The sequence below is a fragment of the Corylus avellana genome, chromosome 3 (genome assembly GCF_965113065.1).
Source record: "Corylus avellana chromosome 3, dhCorAvel1.hap1.2, whole genome shotgun sequence".
NCBI lineage: Eukaryota > Viridiplantae > Streptophyta > Magnoliopsida > Fagales > Betulaceae > Corylus > Corylus avellana.
Genome location: NC_142492.1, coordinates 7,720,104 through 7,744,517, shown reverse-complemented (window position 1 = coordinate 7,744,517; position 24,414 = coordinate 7,720,104). Strand labels below are relative to the sequence as shown.

At 33.1% G+C, this 24,414-nt stretch overlaps 1 protein-coding gene and 1 pseudogene across 1 annotated transcript; both read left to right on the top strand.

Annotated features, from left to right (window-relative positions):
* The first annotated feature begins 7,648 nt into the window (after positions 1-7,648).
* On the top strand, positions 7,649-12,627 carry LOC132174414 (aluminum-activated malate transporter 10-like; annotated as a pseudogene).
* A 1,839-nt stretch (positions 12,628-14,466) lies between these two features.
* On the top strand, positions 14,467-18,012 carry LOC132175028 (HIT-type Zinc finger family protein). Its single transcript, XM_059586826.2, has 5 exons — positions 14,467-14,624; positions 15,033-15,105; positions 15,452-15,605; positions 16,729-16,773; positions 16,970-18,012. Exons 1-5 carry the CDS (start codon positions 14,545-14,547, stop codon positions 17,851-17,853), a joined length of 1,236 nt encoding a protein of 411 aa, XP_059442809.1. The 5' UTR covers positions 14,467-14,544; the 3' UTR covers positions 17,854-18,012.
* Positions 18,013-24,414: the final 6,402 nt, after the last annotated feature.

The window sequence follows — 24,414 nt, the reverse complement described above, 5'->3', positions numbered from 1 at the left end:
TTTAGCTGTTGAGCAATGAACAATAAAATGAGAGGCTGAATCCAAAGAACAGTAACTTTCATTTGTTATAATCTGAGTAGAGGAGAGGAAGATAATATGAGAAGAGACATTTAGGTGATGAGTTTGATGGCAGTCAGCACAGAAGAGACATGACGCTAGAGTCTAGATAGAGTTCAAAGCCAAGTAAAGTAGCTTCAAAATCTAAAACCAAATTAGAGATCTCATTAGAAGCCAACGAGTATGGTCTATATGGAGACATTTTTGACAAATTATAACTTTTTTATACAATATTTCTATCTAAAAACTTCAATTTTTGAAAACTATTTACAAAGTTAGATTTTTTGTGATTTTTTTTTTTTTTTAAGTTTTCGTACTTCTCTATGCAGCTGAAGAAAAGCTGTCACTGCACTTGCAGCCTGCTATGCCATCTTGTCTATGACCTCAAAAAAAGACTAGGAGCTTTGTAGGTTTCTCTGCTGGAAGAGCCAAGAGGGGAGCAAAATGGAACAAAAATATTATTTGGGGGGACAAATATAATATTTTAGAGGGGCAAACTTGGAAAAACCATACACTTTGGAGGAAATTTTTAAAACTTTGGGGGGACATTCGTCCTCCCAAAGCATCAAGTCCACCCCTGCTTGCAGGTAGGGTTGTAATTAAGTAGGGTCGAGTCAAGCTTTAGGATTTGAAGAGTGGCTCATTTACGAAAATGCTTATTCGAGTCAAGCTCGAGGTTGAGTTCGTTCACAATGCTATTCAAGCCGAGCCGGCCTCAACTCGTGCTCGAGCTATGCTATTAAATTCTTTAATGTATGATCCGAGTAGAGTTCAAGCCCGAATTTGAAAACAACCTCTAGACATTTATCTATAATATAAATATAAATATTAAGTAATTTATATTACATATATTACTTTATTACTAATATTCTTAAATTTATATAAGTAATTTTTAATAATACGAGTCGAGTTAAACCGAGCGGGTTATCGAACAAATTGGTCTATTCCGACTTACTTGCAGGATCTCAAATCAACAATTAGGCGTGCGTAGTCACTGGTTTTGTACCGTTATACCCAAATCACAATGATTTTTTTTAATAAAAATGCAGATTTATCAAGATTTTTCTAAAAAAATATATATATAGTTGAAAACTGATAGATCATCGTCCCCTCACCTCATACTTTATTTACTAAAATAATAGATTACATTACTAAAATAATAGGTTACATGATGTAATGCATGCATTAGTTTGAAATCAAATTTTTGGAAAAAGAATCTTCGAAAGGACATTTTCCTTTTTTTTTTTTAATCCTTCATGTGTTTCTCACGCCTTTTGAAAGCTCCTCTTCGATCTGGAAGTTTGAAATTATTATTATTATTATTTTTTAAATTGTTTTTTACTTAAAAGCCAGCAAAATTTTCCCCTTTTTTTTTTTTTTTTTTTTTTTTTTTTTTTCTAAATTCTTCATGTGTCTCACGCCTTTTGCAAGCTCGTCTTCGACCTGGAAGTTTGAAATTATTATTATTATTATTATTATTTTAAGTTGTCTTTTACGTGAAAGCCAGCAAACTTAATTTTCTTCTTCTTCTTTTTTATTATATTTTTGTGCCACTAGAACGAAAAATATTCTTCTTCTTCTTTTAATAACTTAATTAGCACTTATAATTTATAAACTATTATTCTCTAACGCATAATTAGCTAACGCCAAACAAAATTAGTAAATAATTAATTTAATCAAATCAAGATGGTCAAAATTAAGCACTTCTCTATTAATAATAATTATTATTTGATCTCAGCTACGGGGATTTGGACATACGAGAATGATGCTGTTACTAGTACCCTTATCAATGTAATCTATGTCGTTGTGGAGTGCTTCTGCCATGAGTCTGTTATGAAACACTTGGGGTCTTACCATCTTTATTACAAGAAGGTTGAGAAGCCGACAATCGGTTGAGAACCATGCCTCATGAAGTGGATGTCACTAATTTGAATTTCTCTTCAGTTTTCCTACCACTTGTGCGGACATATCGAAGAAAAAAATATATAAATAAAAAGGCAATTTCTCTTGGCTTTTTGGCCAAGATTTAGTTATTACTACACTAAATTGGTTGTAATGAGTTTATTGTTGGCAGGGGCGAAAAGGCAAGCGGTTACCATACTAACTGCTAAACGACTTTATTTATATATATATATATATATTATTTTTATATATATAAAAATACATAAAACGACGTCGTTTTTATGTTTATATATATATAGAGAGAGAGAGAGAGAGAGAGAGAAAAAAAATTTTAATATAAAAAAACGTCTTTTTTTTTGATAATATGATAATATCCTACTACATACGACATCATATATATATATATATATATGTAGTAGGATATTATCATATTATCAAAAAAAGACGTAGTTTTTTTTTTTATTAAAAAAAATTAACTTTATTTATTTATTTATTTTTAATTTTAAAAAGCACGCTTATTAGGGTTATTAACCGCTAGGAGATTAGCGGAGTAAAATGTACTAACCGCCTAGGTGGTTACAGTGCTAAAACCGCTAACTAGTTAGCAGTTTTAGCCAATAATTGTTAACCATAACTTTCTTTTCACTCCTAATTGTTGCATTGGCCAACCCTTTTCTGTGTTTTGGTGTGATGTTTTCTTCCTCTATCCTCTTTCCCAGTATATTGCTTAGAAAAAAAAAAAAAAAAGTGTAATATATTAACTAGTATTAACATATTATTATTAAGTGTAACATATTATTTAGTACCAACATATTAACTGGTAACATAATAATTAACTAGTAACGACATATAAGTCTACATATTATAGTTATTAACTATTAACATATTAACTAATAAGAGTAACATATTAACATATTAACTAATAAGAGTAACATATTATTAACAAGCGGGTAAGTGCTACTATGGTCATGTTCAGGTAGGATAGCTACAATTGGTCTCTCTGGCCTTTTTATTTAGAAAAAAAAAGAAAAAAAAAAGAAAAGAAAGACTAACATGTTAACTAAATACATAATAACTAGTATTAACATATTAACCATTAACATAATAACTAGCTAGTAACATATTATAATTAGTAACTAGTACCATATAAGTCTAACATATTATAATTAGTAACTAGTCCCCAAGAGGTAGCTCAATCGGCTGGGACCACGCTTAATGAAGCGGAGGTCACTAGTTCGAATCCCCCTCCCCCCTCTTTGTGTGGACATGTCAAAAAAAAAAAAACAAGTAACATATTAACAATACTAACACATTAACTAGTAACATAATAGAAAGCAAATCATGCTTTAATTTCCAGAGGAAAAAATAAAAAATAAAAAAGTTAATTGTTCATTAATGGCAGTAATTCTAGATTACCTTCTCCTCAGATAACAGATCTCTGTACCCTCCTCCTCTCCCCTTCCCTTTCTACTTTCCTCCCCTTCTGGAAAATTTTTATTATTATTTTTATTTTTTATTTTTTATTTTTTTATTTTTAATGTTTGTAAGTGTTCCCTGACCAAATCAGCAACTTCGGCCTCTCCGCTATGCATCCGTCCACCTTCCATCGTGTTGTGTCATTCATCTCCTCCTCGGCTACTGTTGCTGCTTGCTAGTTGTTTATTTGTGCATTTTGTTTTAAATAATAAGAGGTTTCTTCTCTTTAGACTTGCCCTCATGAACGATGATGAATAATTAGGTGTAAGGTGTTATTTTTCACGGCCGGTTTAAATAAATTTTGTTAGAAAATTAGGCTACCCTTGTCTCAGATCTAGTCTGCTAGGAGCAGATCTGCTCTTTAACTGTATTTGTACATAGGTTAGCGAAAGATTAAAGTCATAGATATCACTTGATTGTAAAAATTTTTGTTTGTATCTATAACTTTGTAACCTCATAGCTTGTGGCTATGATTTTGCAGAGCTTTGTGCTGTAAGAACTTTTTGCTCTACTCTGTAAGAACTTTATGCTTGAATCGAATATTTAATCAATAAAATGCTCAGATTTCCGTTAAAAACAAAAAACAAAAAACTAGTAACATAATAACTAGTAGTCTAATGATAACATATTATAACTAGTAACTAGTAACATAATATAACGTACGAACTAGTACTAAAATATTAGCCTTAAAATGTACTTGTTGCCTATATTAGTCTTCTGTCATATAATGCTGTCCACATGCGTACGTATACATAAGTGCACTTTAGGCATAATAACCTTTGCACCCATATTTAAGTAACCTCTTATATTTATAAAACTTATTTTGTATATTTATATAAAGACACAAGTGAGCTAACTATTCAAGCAAAATGTGTTAAGTCGAATTTATACAAGCTAAGCTCACAAGGTTTATTCAAGTTGAGCTGAGTTTATACGAATATGTCTCATTTAATATTCAACCAAATTATTATATTCACGAATAACTCATTTATTATTTGAAATAAGACGGAATCAAGTTTAACTGACCATGAACGGCTGAATTCATGAAACACCCCTAATTGTGAGTCAATTTCTCACTCCCCTCCCCCTTCCCTCTAATTGGCTAAAAAAAAAAAAAAAAAAAAAAAGGTGGGGGGGGGGGGGGAGAAAGTCCACATAATCTCCTCAAACTACCACTCAATTGACAATGTCCCCTCTCAAACTTTCAATTGTGACAATGTCCCTTCCCAAACTACCAAAAATTGTCAATGTTTCATCCAATGACAAAATTACCCTAAGTAAAATTTATAAATTTTTTTTTTTTTTTTTTTAAAAAAAAAAACTTCTAGAAAAAACCTAAAACTAACAAAAAAAAAAAAAAAAAAAAAATCCAAACGTTGGCCAGTTTTTTTTTTTTTTTTTTTTAATCAATTCTATAAGAAAAAATATTAAAAAAATTTCGATTTTTTTATTTTTTTTTTGTATTTTTATAAAAATTGAAAATCTTCGTTTTTTTTATTTTTATTTTTGTTTTATAATTTTATTTAAATAAAAATTTACGTTTAAAAAAATAAAATTTTTGTTTAATAAAATAAAATTTTTTGTTTTTTAAAACTAAATAAAAAAATAGTTTTTTTTTTTAAATAAAAATTTTCGTTTCAAAAAAAATTAAAAATTTTTGTTTAAAAAAAATTGTTTTTTTTTTAATTAATTAATTTTTTTTTCAAAAAAAAATCAATTTTTTTTAATATATAGGGGTATTTTTGTCTTATTGAGTAATTTATAAGGGCATTTTTGTCTTATTACTAATCTTGGGGGGGACATTGATAATGTTTTAGTAGTTTGGAAGGGACATTATCACAATTGAAAGTTTGGAGGGATATTGTAATTTTGAATGGTAGTTTGAGGGGATATATAGACTTTACCAACCAAAAAAAAAAGAAAAAAAAAAAAGCGATTTCCTTTGCATTCCATAAATGAAGCTTTTCCGTTGGTCGTTGATTTTTGAGGAATTGACGTAAAAATATCATATTGATAATGATGCTGATTCATAATATCAGGAACGAAAACGCTCCTGGTACAACTTATTTTAAATTCTTTTATAAATTGTCAAAATTGATGTGACAATTTACATATTATTATCGACAGATTAGTTACAATTAAATTTAATTGTTTAATATTTGATATGATAAGTATTACGTAGGTTTATAAATTGACATGGCCAGACTAAGTCCATGTAATATTACCACACCAATCATAATCAAATTTAATTTGGCAAGAATTTTTTTTGAAATTAGTTTTAAAAAAATATCCTCCAACCCATTTAAAATGACACCAAGTATTTATAAACATTTAAAAGACACATTAAATTTTGTTTAAGTTAGTAAACTGTTATTAATGACATTAATAATTTAATGTGCTTTTTAAATGTTTAGGAGTAATTACCTTTTGCCTCTATAAATTACAACGTCTTGACACTTTCTCTCCATGAACTATCAACTATGACACCTAACATCATCAAACTATCATCTTATGACAAAAAGCCTCATTTCGTCAGTCAAAAAAGTTAAAATTGTCCGTCAACGATCATGTGTAAGTTATGTGTCATTTTAAATTTTTTTGACGCTTATACCCTCCATCCTAAGGCCATCAAGATGCCACGTATTCCACTTCTAAAAAATTAATAAAATATTATTTAACATTTTTAAAATAAATAAAAATAAAAATAATATAATATTATTATTTTTTTATTATTTTTTTATATTGCTTTGGGGTGGCCGGACCACCCTTTTCACCCCAAGGCCAGAAAGAAAAAAAAGGAATTCTATCAAAGCTCCAAAACCCCATCAATGGCTTCCTCTGCCCAAGAACCAGAGACCCCCTTTCCTTCACCAAAGCTTTCTTCCACTTTGCGCTTCTCTTTCGCTGCACTTCAACCCAAACACCAATCCATATGAGTTATGGAGACAACTAGTCCTCAATCTCCCAAGCAATCACACTCCAAAACTCAACCACCCAAAGCAGACGAACCCATTTCACAACTCCCTTCCAAATCTCTATCTCCAAAACTCAACCACCCAAATCCAAATCCAAACAACAGAACAAAATCGAGATGAAAACATTTGCATATATTTAGTAATTAGTGATAAAAGAAAGGGTCATTCATGTATTTGAAGGAACCAATCTGTATGGGTTCCTTGTTTGCTTGGATTTTTGCATTTTTTGTTTGTTGGGTTGCGATTTGCGATTGAGGAGGAAGAGAAGAGGACGAACGGTTGCGATTTTTTTAATTTTTTAATTATTTTGTTTTTTATTTATTTGTAAAAGTAAATAAAATGAACGGAAGAAAAAAGTGGAAGAAAAAAATTTAAAATGACACATAACTTGTACATGACCGTCAATTTTAGTCCATTTGACTGACAAAATTAGGCTTTTTGTCATAAGATAGTAGTTTGATGGGATCATGAGTCATAGTTGATAGTTCATAGGGAAAAAGTGTCAAGGCACTGTAGTTCATGGAGGCAAAAAGTAATTACCCCAAATATTTATAGTCACTTGATACTATTTTAAATGGATTGGATGACATTTCCTCCAGACAAGTTTAGAGAAAATTTGTCCATAAGAGGTAGCTCATTCACTTGGGACCATACTTAATGAAGCGGAGGTCACTAGTTCGAATCCTCATTCCTTCTCTTGTGCGGACATGTAAAAAAAAAATAATTTGGAGAAAATTTCTGTTCCTTAATTTCTTAGTGATTAATCGAGTAAGTACCATGTGAATTGTCACATCAAGTTCTTAGGTACTTATAATTATAAAAGTTATAATACTTTTAAAAATAATAGTACTAGCTAATGTTACGTTGCAAGTTGTATATATATATTACATGTCAACGCAATAGGGGGATTTGAAATAGAACATTGCAGGTTATATTGAGAGAGAGAATACCTACCAAAAAGCTAAAAATAATAAGAAATATTGGTTATCCATATATATATAGTAATAGTATCTCCACACCATTGAAAATATATAGTCTATTAATTCCTATGAAATATCAAATACCCATTTTATATATATACTTCAATAGTCTCCCATCATGCATGCATCCACCATCCGACCCTAAATTTTCATTGCGTGGCATTTCTTGTGCCATTTCTCACTATCCCAAGGCTTCAACAATATTTCTCAGCAATCATCTTCTATTATTTCTTGTGGCCAACATATAAAATTAGATCAATGGTTTCTGATCAGAAGGAAGTTAGCAATGGCTTGGAGCGGAGGATAAAGGTGGTAGAGATTTTGGATCCTGAGGCAAAAACTTCATGCAGAATCTTGATTTCTCGAAAGGCTTTTATTGTAGGGTTGGCTTCAAAAGTGTGGAAGTTTTTGCGCAAAGCGTGGGATATAGGAGTTGATGACCCCAAAAAAGTGATCCATGGTCTAAAAGTAGGGATGGCGCTCACTCTTGTCTCACTCTTTTACTATATGACGCCTCTGTATGATGTTGTTGGACAAGTGGCTGCTCTGTGGGAAATCATGACAGTTGTGGTTGTATTTGAAAACACTGTCGGTAAGTACTCAAACTATATATATATATATATATGATCATATACAACACTTGGGTCTTGGCATAAAAGATATGAAAAACGCTATTTAGTAAACTGTTATCTGATTGTTATACGACTTATCAAATGGCTTGAAAGTAAAAATCAGTTTTAGATTTTTTCTTTTACATGCCCTTGTTTTGATCAATGACTGATTTTCACCTTACATGTCATTTCAATTTTATTTTATTTTATTTTATTTTTTTTCTAATCAAATGTGGGAAAATATTACAAAGGATGATCATTTCCACTCTTAATCCGAATGAAAAAGATTTCAATTGTATGCAAACACTGAAACACTTGGGCCTCCCACGTTTGGTTTGCGAAATAGACCCTTAGAAAGAAATATCTAATCCTATGGTATAGCTATTTCATTCTTTGGTTACACACTTATTCTCATGGACTACTAATCTTTAAGGAATGAAATACGTTTTTCAAAAATACCTATACAATTTTTTTAAAAAAAAAAAAAAATTTAAACTTAATACAAAATAAAAAAATATGAAAAATAAAGTGAGCCGCTTGACCACCCATTGGGGTGGTCGGCCACCCACAGAAGAGGTGGGGGTGTTGGTCGTACCACCTCTAGAAGCTTCGGGGGACCGAGGCGTTTGGGGGGTGGTGCAATCACCCTCTTCGCATTTTGGGGTGGCCACGACCACCCCACAGAGGCCACCCCAGATATGCTCTGGGGTGTCTGACCACCCATTTTATTTTAGGTTTTTATTTTTATTTTTTATTTTTTATTTTTGAATATGAGTTTGAAAAAAAAAAGAAAGGGATTTTTCGTAATCAATTCATATTTTTGAATGTGTGTTGTTACCAAACTAAGAAATATGAAGTAGATATTCTATTCCACACTCTTCTATTTTCAGTAGTAGCTATTCATTTTCCAACGAACTAGACATTCCGCGAATCAAACGAGGTTTTTGGTCTTAGCCTAAAAGATACGAGAAATGCTATGTAGTATATTAGTATACGATTATCATACAACTAGAATGACATGACAGTGAAAATCAGTCATTGCTGATCTAACAACTTATTTTCACCTGACATGTCAGCCCAGTTGTATGCAGTCCAATAACATTTTACTAGGCTACAACACAATTGATAATGTCCCCCAAACTACTAAAACAATATTGTCAATATCCCCCTTAATGCTAGCAAAAAGATAAAAATGTCCTTATAGATTTCTCAATAAGACACAAATACCTCTGTAAATTCAAAAAATAAAAATAAAAATATTTTTTTTAAAAAAGAAAATTTTAATTAAAAAAACGATTTAAAAAATATATATATTATTTTTTAAAACGGAAATGTTTTTTTTTCTTTTTTTAGAATGAAATTTTTATTTTGAAAAAAACAATTTTTTTTTTAATTATGTTTTAAAAGACGAAAATTTTAATTTTTTTAAACGAAAATTTTAATTTTTTTAAACTGAAATTTATATTTAAAAAGTTAAAAAATGAAAATGAAAATGAAAATGAAAATTTTTATAAAAAAAAAAATATGATTTTTTTCTTATAAAAATATAGTTTTTTATTTTTAAATTTGGTCACCCCTTGGATTTTATATATTTTTTTTTAGTTTTAGTATTTTTTGTTTTTATTTTACTAAGGGTAGTTTTGTTATTGGAAGGACATTGACAATGTTTTGGTAGTTTAGAAGGACATTGTCACAATTAAAAGTTTGAAGGAATATTGTCAATTGAGTGGTAGTTCGATGGGGTATGTGAACTTTACCCTTTTACTAAATAGCATTACTCAAAAGATATTTGCAGGTTTCATCATAAATTTGTGTACTTACAATCTAAAGTATATAAAAAGCAACTTGCTTGAAGCTTAGTAGTTTGATCACTTTTCCCTATTGATCAATGGCAGGTGCAACACTAAGTAAGTGTTTTAACAGAATATGTGGAACTTTTCTTGCTGGATTTCTTGCAGTTGGCGTTCAATGGGTTGCTAGCAAATCAGGACACACAATTGAACCTATAATTAATGGAGTCGCAGTTTTCCTCTTAGGTCTGTAAATACCCTTAATAAAATAATAAAACATTTAAAAAAAAAAAAATACAAATTTCAGGGTGTGAAATTTTATTTTATTTTTTTAAATAGTTTTGTTTTTAAAGAAAATTGGGGTCACTTTTGTCTTTTTGTTGGCTTTGTGAAGACATTGTCAATTGTTTAGTAGTTTATGAGGGACATTGTGACAATTGAAAGTTTGAAAAATACGTTGTCAATTGAGTGGTAATTTGATGGGAGTATATGCACTTTTCAAAAAATAATAATAATAATAATAATAAAGAGTCCAGATTTAACCATGTCTTTGTAACTCAAACTGTGTTGTTAATTTCCTTACCAAATTGTGTTGTTTTTTTTATAAAAACATGGTAAAATCTGTATCTTTCATTTTATTTTTATTTTGAGGAAAATTCACTTTACTCCCCTAAAGTTTGAGGTGTTTTTCAATTTGAACCTTAATGTTTAAAAATTTGCAATTAACACACTCTGTTACTAATTGCCATCTAAATACATGGAAATTGCCGGCATAGGAGTAGGTGAGAGGCATTTGCACCTTTTCTTTTTCACTCCAACACCCACACGACACCCAAAAGGGGTTCAAAAGGGGTTGACAAGAAAAAAAAAATCAAAACAGGCGTCAGATTTTAAAGATGGGCAATTATGTCATTTCACTAGTTAGGTTGGGTGCAAAATTGGAAGACGCAGCATAAAAATCCCACGTGATGTCATTTTCGTCTATTTAGATGGCAATTAGTAACAGATGATGTTAATTGTAAATTTTTAAAATATTATGGTAGTATATTGCAAACTTTTAAACATTTGGATTCAAATTGAAAAACACCTCAAATTTTAGGGGTAAAGTAAATTTTGCTCTTTTATTTTTTATGTGTTATAGTTTAAACTATAAATTAATTGACGGGTAATTAACGGTCCGATGATCTTGGTTGTTCAGCTTCTCTAGCCACCTTCTCAAGATTCATCCCTTCGGTGAAAGCCTGGTTTGACTATGGTGCTATGATATTTGTCCTTACATTTAGCTTGGTTTCAATATCGGGTTTTCGGGTGGCTGAAATGGCCGTTACAGTGCTTGTTGTGGCCCGTCAGAGATTGTTCACCATTGTCATTGGCACTGTCTTGTGCATTATTATAAGCATGCTTGTTTGCCCCATTTGGGCTGGTCAAGATCTCCATACTCTCATCTTTTGTAACATTGACAAGCTTGCGGATTCCCTAGAGGGTGAGTGCTTTTTCAAACCCATGTTTCTGTGATCTGTCATTGTTTTCAAACCAAAATGCAGAAAATGGTCTCCAGAACATATTAACAAACATACTTTTTTCCAATATTCAGGTTGTGTAGCTAAATACTTCAAACATGGTGACGACCTTGATGACGGTGATAAAGAATGTCAAAAGAAGCTGCAAGGGTACAAATGCGTTCTAAGTTCCAAGGCAACAGAAGACTCTTTGGTAAGTGAGGGGACTAATGCAAGTAATTTTAAGTGCTCTTCATGATCTTAGGTTCGAAATTTACTGGGTGCAAACTGCTTATTAGGGTTAGCTCTCGAATTTAATTACCTGACAAGGGTACCTTAGAAGGTTCTCGTCATTAGAAAAAAAAAATGCTAGTAATTATGATCTAAATCATTTTTTATGATATCTTTAAATGAAATGAGAAACTGGCATTGCTTTGTGCATAGGCCAATTTTGCAACATGGGAGCCAGCTCATGGCCGCTTCAACTTTCGGCACCCATGGAAACAGTACATCAAAATAGGGGAATCAATGCGCAGCTGTGCTTATTGCATAGACGCTCTCAATGGTTGCATCAATTCAGAAAATCAGGTAAACCCAAGTTTTTATTAATTTAAATGATTTAAGTCTATCTTTTCACGTTAACGTACTTTTTATTTTAAACATGGTATCAGAGTAAAGGTTCTGAGTTTGAACCTTGTCTCTGTCATTTTCCTTTCATTTCAAGTAAATATTTTACGTGTTAGGCAAATAAGATTAATTTTATTAATACTCTTCATGGAGAATGTAATGTTGATGCAAGCTCTAAACACTTTATTCCAACAGCCATCTGAATATGTAAAGATGCATATCAGCAACGTTTGCTTGAAAGTAAGCTTCAACTCTTCAGATGTCATAAGGGAGCTAGCTTGGACCATCAAGACAATGAAGAAATCATCTAACATCGATTTTCTGGTTGGAGAAATGAACAAAGCAGTACAAGAGCTCCAATTTAACTTGAATGCCCTTCCTAAGTTATTCAACCCCCCATCAAAGCCAGAAGCTGCAGAAACTCCTGAAAATAAGACAACAGAGCAGCTGCAGCCTGCCTCAAAAGCAGTGGTTACAAAAATGCCTATCATGGATATTATTCCACTTGTAACATTAACTTCTTTGTTGATTGAAATTGTCACAAGGATCAATGGCATTGTCGATGCTGTTGAAGAACTAGCAGGTTTGGCTGAATTCAAGCCTGCAAGCAATGACAAGTGCGAAAAAGATGATGATCAGCTTAATAACAACTGTTTACCAGATCAGCAGAAGATAAGGATACCATGAACAAGGTCTTTCCACTGGTCTGAGTTCTACAGAATTTATTATATATATATATATATATTGTAGATTTGTAAAATAATTGGAAGAAATAGAGGAAGGAGGATGAAGTTCATACGAAGAAGGTTAGATTAGTCTAATTTAGGGATCACCCTAATTTAGGGATCAAAGGATTTGATTAATATTACATTTATATGTAAGCTCTATAAATATAGCATTATGTACAGTAAATAATTTATTGAATAAAAGCATAATGTAGCCCATAGGGCTTTATCTGTGGATGTAGGTTATAGACTGAACCACGTAAAAATCTTTTGTCTCTTTTATTTTAATTCCGCTATTAATTTATTTTTCAATTTGATTATGAATTTCTTCATAGCTGATTATCATAGGAAAAGAAATGTGTAGAATTGTAGAGAATGAGTGTGAAAGTAAACAGGAGTAAAGGACTTTAATGTGTAAAATTGGAATAATGTTAGAAGTCACTTGTGCGTCATTCTCGTATCCTTCTAAAAATAATGCGGCTCTTAAATTTACCACTAAGCTTGTAATTAATTATTATTAAATTTTGATTAAATTGTGATTTTAAAAGTTATCTTGTTTTTTGAGGAACACAAGAGCGACGAAAAAGAAACTTATAAAATTACTCGTTTGAAAGTGCTTAGAGCCTGCCTGTGATTACTTTGAAAAAAGTTTAAAATAAATCTTTTTTTTTTAAATTTAAAAAGTTTTATTTTTTAATACAATTCTAAACATACTTTTAATTTTATATAATTATATCACATCACCATGTAGTGCACCGACCGGTACCGCTTAGTTTCCGTTGTGCAAAGCATTTAGCAGTATATTACATAATAAATTAAACCACTTACTACTTTTGCTAATATTCAACGAGGATGAATGCTAGGTTTATAAACAAATTTTACAGAAAAAATTTTACAAGCTGATGTAGCACAACATAATTAGATATAAGATAAGTTCAAATTTTGAAAAACCTAATCATGTTGTACTACATCAGTTTGTAAAAAGTTTTTCTGTAAAATTTGTTTGTAAGCCTTGCACTCCTCATATTCAACTACCAACTTAATCTTTAAGGATTGTTGGAGTATTATATTTTGGCAATATTTATATAACAAAATATTCTTGTAATATTCTCAATATATTACGGAAATATTCTCCACATATATTATTGCAATATTTGATATTGTATTCATTATTGTAAATATACTGATTTTATGTGATTTTGTAATTATTGTATTTCCTTTCTTTTAGGGACTTATTCAACTATAAATATGTCATTCTATTGTACAATTGAATATACATCAAAAATACAATTTTCTTCTTTACAATTATTTTTCTGCTATCTTTTTCTACAAGAATGTTTTAACATAGAATTAGAGCGGAAGTTATGAATTTGAACCCTGACTCTACAATTAATTCTTCATTTCAATTCAATATTTTATATACTGGTTCTTATTTGAGCCTACATGTTCATAGGGGAGTATTAAAGTATTAATTAAATAAATTGATTCATCACTTCCTATTAGCTTAACCGTTTGACAAAAATGACCACCGAAAATATACGATCCATAGAAAGAAAATAGAAAAAGAATAAAGAAATATAAAGAACGAAAATTTAAATAATATAAAGAAATAATAAATTGTCCGATATAGGGTGCATTTTAAAAGCAATTAACTAATTAAAATAAATAAAGTAATTTTTTATTAGCTATTTTAAATAAAAATATGACTAAGCATAATTTTCTTAGTGGGTTAGGGTTAATTGCTCTGTTTCATTGAAGGTGCTGGCCCAATTGAAGTGCTTTTTAAAGATGGTTAGAGCCCTAACAAGTCGCCCAAGAACAGACTCTTCTTCTTCTTTCTAGTGCATTCAGAGTTCCAAAAACCCTAACACTGAACTGAGTTCCTCACCGAGTTTCTGAGTCATGGCCGAGTCGATCATTACCTCCGATAACCCTTCCAGCTCTTCAACATTGAACCCTCCTTCCCGGATAATCTGCCACGTGTATGTTCCTCTCCAAACCCTGTTTATTAATTTTTTTTTGGTTTAGTTTGAAATTTTTGTACAATTTGATGACCTTTTTTGACCTATTTTAAGAATAATGAGATCCATAAAATGGGTAAGGTTTTTTCTTATTAATTTTTCAATTTTAGCTTGAATTTGTTGAATTTGGCAATTTGGGTAGTGGTATTAATCTGGGCACTTTCTTTGATATTGAATTGTTCAGTGAAGAAATTTATAGCAGTTAAATTTTTTCAGATTATATGTATAAATCAGATACTGCTAAACAAATCTAATATGTAGAAGAATAAGCTTTTATTGCATCAAGCTTTTATATTTACTTTGAAGTTTTACTTGTATAAAAAATGTTTACTTTGAAGTTTTAACAGCAATTTTTTCTCTTTAAGGCAGATGCCAGAAGCAATTTTCACAATATACGTGTCCTCGATGCAATTCTCGATACTGTTCTCTCCGGTGCTATAAGGTAAGTTGAATTTACTCCGGCTAGTGTTGAAGACCCGAGGTTTTGTGCCGGTTATGTTTTGTTTTGTTTTTTTGGAAGTCTTTGTTATTTAGTGCTATGCATGAATTTTAATTTGTAAAAGCTAGTACTAGTTCCATATATGCTGCTTACCCTTGAGTAAAGAATTTTTTGTAGTTGCTTTAATGATAAAAAAATAATAATAATAAAAAAATAAAAAAATAAAAAAATAAAAAAATAAAAGATCTTGATGCTATTGATCACTTTGAATTTAGCTGAACAAGTTTCCATTCTCATCCAAGATCTGTATCATTTGCATATTCCTCATATATGTACTTTTTCTTTACAGTCTCATAGTCTTCGATGCACTGAGTCCTTCATGCGAGACAATGTAGTTGGAGAGCTTGGGCAGATGCAGCCTGATGATGAAACTAAACAGAAAATGCTAGACATTTTGAAACGATTACATTCAGAAGAGGAAACGGATAGCATGGATGAGGATGGTATGTTATCTGTATTTTTGTTTGCTTTGAGATTGTTTGCTTGTCCTTGCTATTTTGGTGAAAATTGGCTCTTATTAATTGTCAGAGAGAATATTTTAGTCGCGTAACCCATTTTAAAATAAAAAAAAGTCACAAACATATGAAGCTAAAATTTCCTTGTTAAGGGAGGAGATCTTATGTAAATCTGTCAGCTCAAGCATTGCTTTACAGTCGAAATTCATTTGAAAAAATTCAGTGAATGAGAATACAGCTGCCAGTAAAAGTTGATGATCTTTTGACTCTCTTTTTTTTTTTTTTTCCTTCCCTTTTTTTGTCGTCTAGGCATGTAATGTTTCACCATATTTTAGGCATTTTGATTACCCAAACCCCTGGACAGCACCTGAAAATTTTGCTAAAACAATTACAATCTTAAGAATGAGTAACACTGTTTTGTTCTAAATGAATTATTCAGAATAATGCCTCTAAGGTTGATAATTCCAGTGCAGTAGTATTAGAGATGATGCTTGAGAAGCCTTATAGAAGTTTTGCTTTATGTAGAATGAAAAAGATTTAAATATTGAGAAATATCTTTTATTAGTCTCATAAAAGCACCGTATGAAATAAAGCTTTCAATAGTTTTATAGAACTTACTATTTCAAGTAGCCCTTTTTGATGGTGTGTTGAAAGTTGTGGTTTTGTCATTAATAAAAGGAGTCAGGCCTGCAAAGGTTTCTCTAGTTAATTATACCGGTTCGTTATGCTTTTGTTTTTAAAAAATTTCTTCTCAGTGATCAAGCCAAGAGAACCATTCAACAAAATGATCCTAGCTGCAGGTTGATTTGTCCAATGGTGATGTAGCTTCAGGGATGCCATTGCAGAATTTTGAGTTTTTATAGTTAAATATAAATACTGATAAGCATTAATCAGGCTACGTAAAGAATTGCAAGTAGGGGTTGATGGAATCCCAAGTTGGAATATTGACGACATGGGTAAATTATAATTTAAATCTATATATGCTTCAGAATACAAGTAAAAATGAATGTGGCTCCACCTTTTGGTTCTTGTTATAGCAACTTTGAGACATGTTAAGCTGTTTGAATGATTGTTTAGAAGGGTCCCTAAGTCCTGCTTTTATTTTTGGCAGATTCAACAACTCTGTCTGAGGAGACTGTTCAAAAGATATTGTCTGGTATGTTCCTTTTGATCCTTTCCTTCTCTGTCTTCTAGATGCTAGGTCCAATTGCTTGCCTTGATTTTACGCTGCCAACTATATAGATCTCTGCACTCCTTAGGTTGTAGTTTGAGTGTGAATATTAGCTGGTATGTCTTCTTGATCATATGTTCCCTAAAGCTGATTAGAGTTCATTTGTCTTTCCTCTCTGCAGGGGATCAAGTTTGTTTTGATGATTTATCTGCTGAAGAAAAGAAGCAGTTCCAAAGAGCTCTTGCTTCTGGGGAGCTGAGCAAAATGATTGAGCCATGGGATCCGTGGTGGTTCAAGCCTTCTGCCCGAACAATATCCCTTAGCAAGGAAGGCACTCAACTCGTCCAACCACTTGACAAAAAGGAAGCATTGGTATCACTAGAAGAACACCTAGAAAGTAACCCATCAAGTGAGATTCCTCCTGGCCCTGAAAGCCCACTACCTCCAGTTAGCAAGCTTAGTTCCACAGAGCCATCACCTATGTTAGCTGTTCACCTGGTTGACATTTTATATAGCTACTGTTTCACACTTCGTCTCTACAATGGGGATTGGCAATCCGATGCGGTAGGATCAGCCATGGTGGTGTTGAGTGTTTCTGCTGTCTTGGGTCAAGGAGGGCAGCCAGAAACTGTGTTGGAAGCTCTGTCCCATTGCTTGGAGCAAACCTGCTCTCCAGCTTACAGACACATGGGTGGCTTACAATTAGGATTAATACTCGTTGATGATGTGATAAGCCTACTCTCGTTAGGGGGTCCTGCTTTAGTTTACTCGCTTTGTGATCTGCAGAGGCTGATCCAGGCTGGGGAGAGGGAACTGAAGTCAGAGAAACCAAAAAATTCAAGAAGGGTGGAAATTAGGAGTAAGCTGAAGCTTGCTGAGAGGAAGATTTATTTCATCATGTGTTGGGTCCATGAGCAGCCGGGTGAAGCTTGGTCTTCCTTAGCAGCTATGGTAGGGGCAGAGAAAAGCTCAGCTATGGATTATGGAGGCAGTAAGCAACCTGTGAATTCACAGACCAATAAGGCAGAAACTAGAGGCAGGGCTTTGATTGAAGAGATTAAATGAAATTTCCGATTATCATCCAATGATGTTGCATTACAAGGAGTTGTAAATACGCTTTTGTATATTTTGTTTCTGTAGACCACTCATTAACACCAACAATGAGAAATGTACCTTGAATTTGTAGATGACAAAAGGGAATTTTAATGTTATCTCAATGACGAATCTTGTGTTTTGAAATTTCTGCATTCTTGTGCCTCAAACTCTTCTTCTGCTTTTTTACCATTCATTTCTAAGTGTAAAGATTACGCTACATTAACCCGTCAAAAGAAAAGTTAGTTAATTAGATCAATCTTATGGATTTTTTTTACTTTAATTAATTGTTCTTTGCAATTCCTATAACTATAAATACCCGCATCGTCTCTTTGTGTTACTCTGCAAGCCAACTTCTTTTTCTGCAATGGGTGCCCAACAATCGTCCTCATCCCCCTTTGCCGCTTCTTCCCCTGGAACCGAATCACTGTCCCCATCCTCTCCTTCTTCACCGGAACCCGAACCCCTGTTCCCCCGATCCTTACCTTCTTCGCCGGAACCCGAACCCCTGTTCCCCCCATCCCCACCTTCTTCACCCGAACACGAACAAGAACAAGAACCACTTTCCCCAGCCCGTTTAGTGACGCGTCTATGCACCCAGGCAATGGCACTTCAATAAATGGGACGTTATGAAGAAGCGCAGTATATGTGGTAAGACGCTCAACACTTTTTTGACGGCGACATTGAAAGTGAAGATTCTTTTTACGGTTTCCTGTTTAGGACCACGAAAGGGATTCTTTCTCGTCCGAGTTTGCAAGGTGCTGTTGACGAAGTTATAAGACGAACCCGGAGCGTCGGCTGGGCGCCCGGGATCCGGCAACGGCGACCCAGTAGGACTTAGCCGTCCGAAAGAACTAAAAATTTCAAATGACAAGGCTTTTCTTGCTTTTGGCGCCTTTCTTTTGTCAGGGCAATCGGTTCCGGCGACGGCGAGCCGTTCGACGGAAGTAAAGAAGAGAAGCCTTTTCTTGGGTTTTTGTTTTCGTGCGGTTGGTCTTTCTTTTTAGTCAAATTGTCTATATATATAAACGAGAAAATAATAAATAAAGGACTCTGTTTTTGTTTTATTTCATATCTTTTTCTTTTTCTTTTTCTCTTTATTTTTATTTCATTGAATTGCTAATAAATAAAGGATTCTTTTTGTTTTATTTTTTCTCTTTTATTTTCCCCTTCTTAAACATAGCACATAGCAAGTGTATCTAAAATCTAGCCTTAATTATACCAAATTTCCACCAAATGCGAGAAAAATGATTAAGTTATCCTAATGGCAACAAATTAACATTCAAAAGAGCAAGCAAAATAATTCATGAAAGGAAGTGCAAATATTATAGTAACACCTAATCTAACATTATCATAAACAGTCCGTCCATTCGTTGTTTTGTAAAGTGGTTAGAACATGTTTGGAATTGCGTTTGAGAAATAGAGTTTTTAAATAAAAAAGAGCTTTTGGGCAAAAGCTTCATTTTTAAGCTTTTGCCAAAAGTGCGTTTTACAATTTTTAGGCTTTTTAGACCTTTAAAAGCGCTTTTAATTCTTTTAACAAACAAATATTTTTATTTTTTTTTTCAAACGGACTTTTTGAGTGTCAAAAGTACTTTTAAGCTCCTCAAACATAATCTGAAACATGTCCTTAGTCTCTCAAGGACAATGATTTACATTCGTTGTTTTCTTCTTCTTCAATTAAAACGAGGCTATGATCAATGCATTTATCTAAATACAAATCTCCAAGTTTCTTCGTTTCTCGCAATTGACCATTATAGAAAAGTTGCAGCTCTCCCATTCTTGTCGACAACAGCAATTCACAGCCAGTAGTAGTCAGTGAGATGCTCACCGGGTCCCATATTCTTGAATACGGGTCACGAATAACAGTATGTTTCATCCATGACTCAATGGCACCATACTCTTTCATCACCCACACACACAACGGTCATCTATATAATCACAAGCCAAAAGAGAGCCCTTACAAGCCGCAATGGCTCGCACTCGGCCTCTCATTCCATCGGGTAATTTTATTTGTCGAAATACCTCGTCACTCACATCAAACTAGGGCTGAGCAAATTACCGATTAACCGACTTTTGACCAATTTCGACCGACACCGACCGTTACCGACTAAATGGCGGACAATAGGCGGCATGATTTTTTTTATTCCAAATTTTTCGGTTTGGTAGGCAGAAGAGGTTTTTTAACCGAACCGACTTTACCGACCGACTTTCGACCGACTTTACCGACAAATTTGCCGCTTTTCTACATACCGACATAACCGACACCAACTTTGCCGACTTCCGACCGACACCGACTTTACCGACCGCATTTGGTTCGAAATGCGAAATAAAATAAAATTTGACGGAATAAGTCGGTGAAATAACTGACTTTACCGACATTGTCGGTTCGAAAGGCGAAAATAAAAATTTTCTACCGAAACCGACATTACCGACCGACGCTCAGCCCTACATCAAACAAAAGCAACGCTCCAAAGCATAACCAATGGATAACCCTGTTGACATAAGTCGGCAACACTGTTTCACGCACCAAAAGCATAGGATCATTTGCTCTCATTGTACACATACTTTCAGGCGCCCAAACCACAGGCGCATTGTTGGGAGATAAAATGATTATAGAGTTTTTACTAAGAGTACATTAATATACATAATTGAACACAATTCTAGCCTAAAAGCCTAAGCTAATGGGTTAAGGTCCACTTAGGTATATTAAGCACTCTTTTCTTTTATATTTTCTCAATGCACTCACAACAATCTCTCTCTCACTTGTGAGTCTCTTCACATTGACCCAACTCCCCGATGCAAACACAACCCGAGTTGTGAGTGGAGAAACAACTCTAAACCCGACGCATCCAGACACTCGATTATAGAGTTTTTAATCAAAGTACATTAATATAATTAATTGAACACAACTCTAGCTCAAAAGCCTAAGTTAATAGGCTAAAGTCCACTTAGATATATTAAGCACTATTTTCTTTTATATTTTCTCAATGTGGGACACAACATTCACAAGTGCACTCACAACGCCCATTCACTCTCCTCCAATACCTTTTGCTCAGACTAAAAACCTCAGGTTCACCAGGAAGTCTAACTGGACTATCACACCCCCTCAAAAGGCTCAGCTCCCTCATATGGTACACTAATCTCACCACCTTGTAATCGTGGTTTCGTCGATCATACCCGAGCCTGTGAGCATATCGAAAAAGTTCAGAAACGCCAAACCTATTCGGTACTGTAGGCTCTGGAAGCCTCAACAGCTTTCGGATCAATGGATTCCAGAGAACGATGATGTTAGGGTGTTCAAACAAGCAAATCAACCCGTTACAAGAATTAACGACTAGTCTAGGAATGTTGGAAGGTAGTTTGAAACGAAAGTACTCGTCATAGGTTTTGGGATGGTGTAGGGAATAGTGACTCAAGTGCTCTGAATTCTGAGACCAGTGGTAGATAATATGGTAACCCTTGTTGTCATCGTTGTTGTCGTGATTGTTGTTGAAGTGCGTGGTAATGAAAATGTCGCTCAATAAGGAACATAACTCTTTGGAGGGACACCTGAAACGGAAGAGGGATTTCACTAGACGTCTTACCAATATTAATATCAGAGGGTCTCGAGAAAAATAGTCCGACATTCTGTTTTCTTCTGAAATACAACTTCCTACACAAGACGATCAGTACATAACTTTAAATCTGTTGTACGTAGCAGATACGCAAATTGTCTATAACCTTTTTCTTATCAGAGAGAAACATGTTAATGGATTTTAATTTAACAAATAATAATAATAATAACAATAATAATAACAACAACGCTTGAAATGTCAATTCATGGTCACCATTTTTTAGAAGTTTTGAAATGTCAATTCCTGTCAAAATTCAGTGTTAAATCAAACGAGATGAAGCTAAAATACCTAAAATGCCCTAGTTTTTATCACCTTTGACCTATTGTAACCCTCAGCCTGGGTCACTTGTGATCAGCAATGGGTCACAGCGAGTCACGAGTGACCCAGGCCAAGGTGACCCATTACCTGGGTAAGTGACACACGTTAAGTCACAACTCACGGATCTCATCGTTTTTTTTAAATTATTTTTTTAATCATTTAGTTAAAGTATTTTTGTAATTTTACAAGGGACATTTCATTGATCAATAATTTTATTTGACGGGAGAATTGAAATTTTGAAACTGCAAACTTCTTAAATATGGTGACCTTAAATTGAAACATTTTGAAGTTTCAGAGTGTGATTGTAAAGTGATGAAAGATCAATAGTGGAAAGTGAAGTTTTTCCTAATAATAATAATAACATCATTCGTAAGAATAATAATACTAATTGATAACTAGAGAGAAAAACCGACAAACTTGTGAGAACTAAACTTATATCTGTTAGAATATATTCAAAATATATTATGAATATATATTCACCGTATTTGCCTGATTTACCGCATTTGCTTATTGATTTATATGTCCTTGCATGTATATTGATTTTATTTTATAATATTATCCATTAATTCCTTGATTATATTCCCTAGTTTAACGGGACTTGGATCCTCTCCGGTCTATTTAGACAGGAAAGGATCCAGTCCTCTAAAATTAGAGAGCAAAATTGTCCTTTCATATTTTGTTGGACAATTTTGTCCTCTAATTTTAGAGGTGTTAGAAACGGGTCTTGGGCCTAACTCAACTCAAAAGCTAGCTCAAGAGTTGAGGTTTTCCCTCACCCTTATAAATGGCCCATCTCCTTAATACTCAGGCAATGTGGGACTTCCAACACGCCCCCTCACGTGTGGGGGGAGGACATCCAAGCCAACACGTGCGACAATGGGTGACGGTGGGCCACAACCAATTGGGCTAGGCTTTGATACCATGTTAGAAACGAGTTTTGGGCCTAACTCAACTCAAAAGCTAGCTCAAGAGTTGAGGTTTTCTCTCATCCTTATAAATGGCCCATCTCCTTAATACCCAAGCAATGTGGGACTTCCAACAGACCGGCTCCTCTCAAGTCCAAATGGACTGAAGATGATCCAAGTCCCGTTAAACTAGGGAATATAATCAAGGAATTAATGGATAATATTATAGAATAAAATCAACATATATACAAGGAAAAAGGTTATAGACAATTTTTTAACTAGTTTTAATAGCAATGATAAAGTTGGAATAAATTTTATTAAAAAATTATGTGTATCTCACATGCTATTAAAAAAGAGACACATATCATTTTTATAAATTGGATTGGAGAAAGTTCTTTCAACTCACTTTAGAAGAAAACTTTGTTCATTCAAGTATCAACTATAAATAGGTCATTTCTGTACACAGTTTCAACACATTGAAATATATAGTATTCTATTCAAGTTTTCTCATTCTGTATTTATTTTAACATGGTATTAGAACCAAGTTTTTGGGAACTTGTCTAGAGTATTGGGGAACCTCTATATGGTTTTTCTTCAAATTCGAAGAATTTTCAATCTCGGTTTAGTATAAAAATTAGAGATATAATAGGAGTTCAACTGACTCCCATTTAAGACCTAACTTTTATCTACGTGGCATTGTGCCATGTAAGAGTTAAGTTAGGTACAAAATTGAAATTTTAAAAAGAGATATGATAGGGGCTCAACTGGCCCCATTTAAGACCCAACTTTTGCCCACGTGGCACAAAATCCCGTAAGAGTTATGCCAGGTTCAAAATTAAAATTTCCAAAAAGAGGTAAAAATCAAAATATATGCCCACAAAAGTTGGGTTTTAGATGGGGTTCTCCATCTTATCTCTTCCAAAAAGAGATAAAAATCAAAACATATGTTCACAAAAGTTGGATCTTAAAATGGTTTTGCAACCCGACTTGCATAACCATTTTAATAAACAAAAAAATATTTATTAATGTATTATAACAATTTCTTTTTGTTTTTCTATAAAACTTATAATTATTTTATGAAAACAAAGGTACACAATACTAAATAGATTCTTTGTGAATTTTAGAAGAGTTCTTTTTATTTTATCTACCATCTTCCGTCCTTTGGTGGGCTTATTCTACAAATAGTCCCCCATTTATTAAGATTTTGTCGTAAGTGACTATGAAGAAAATGATAAACATATGAAATACATGAAACCTGGGCATTAAACCCATATTGAAGGAATATCTGATTATATTATAGCTTATTTATAGATTTTTTTTTTCAACCCAACCAACCATCTCAGGAATCCAATAGGAATTCTACCTTCTTTTTTTTTTTTTTTAATTAAAAAAAAAAACATAACATTTCATTCAATAATACCACGAGCATAAAGCTCTTACATCATAAAGTAAAGCTCTGAAGCAACCATAGCATAAAGCTACAAGATTACCAGGTTTAATACAAGATTCGAGACCAATCTGCTAACCCATGATTAAAATCAGATTTAATACTAGATCTGTAACAAACAAATTCAATCAAATGCATGGATAGCAATTATTCCTCGATCCTGAAAGCGGAAAGACTCTCATGCCGAAACTCTTCCTCCTCGACTCGATGCCAGAATAATAATCACATCCACAACCCAAAGGTCTGG

Excerpts from the sequence above, each read along its gene's own strand:
- LOC132175028 (XM_059586826.2), top strand. The coding sequence starts at position 14,545 with ATGGCCGAGTCGATCATTACCTCCGATAACCCTTCCAGCTCTTCAACA. Across the intron at positions 15,606-16,728 it reads GGATAGCATGGATGAGGATG|ATTCAACAACTCTGTCTGAG; the intron begins GTATGTTATCTG and ends TATTTTTGGCAG. Across the intron at positions 16,774-16,969 it reads TGTTCAAAAGATATTGTCTG|GGGATCAAGTTTGTTTTGAT; the intron begins GTATGTTCCTTT and ends TCCTCTCTGCAG.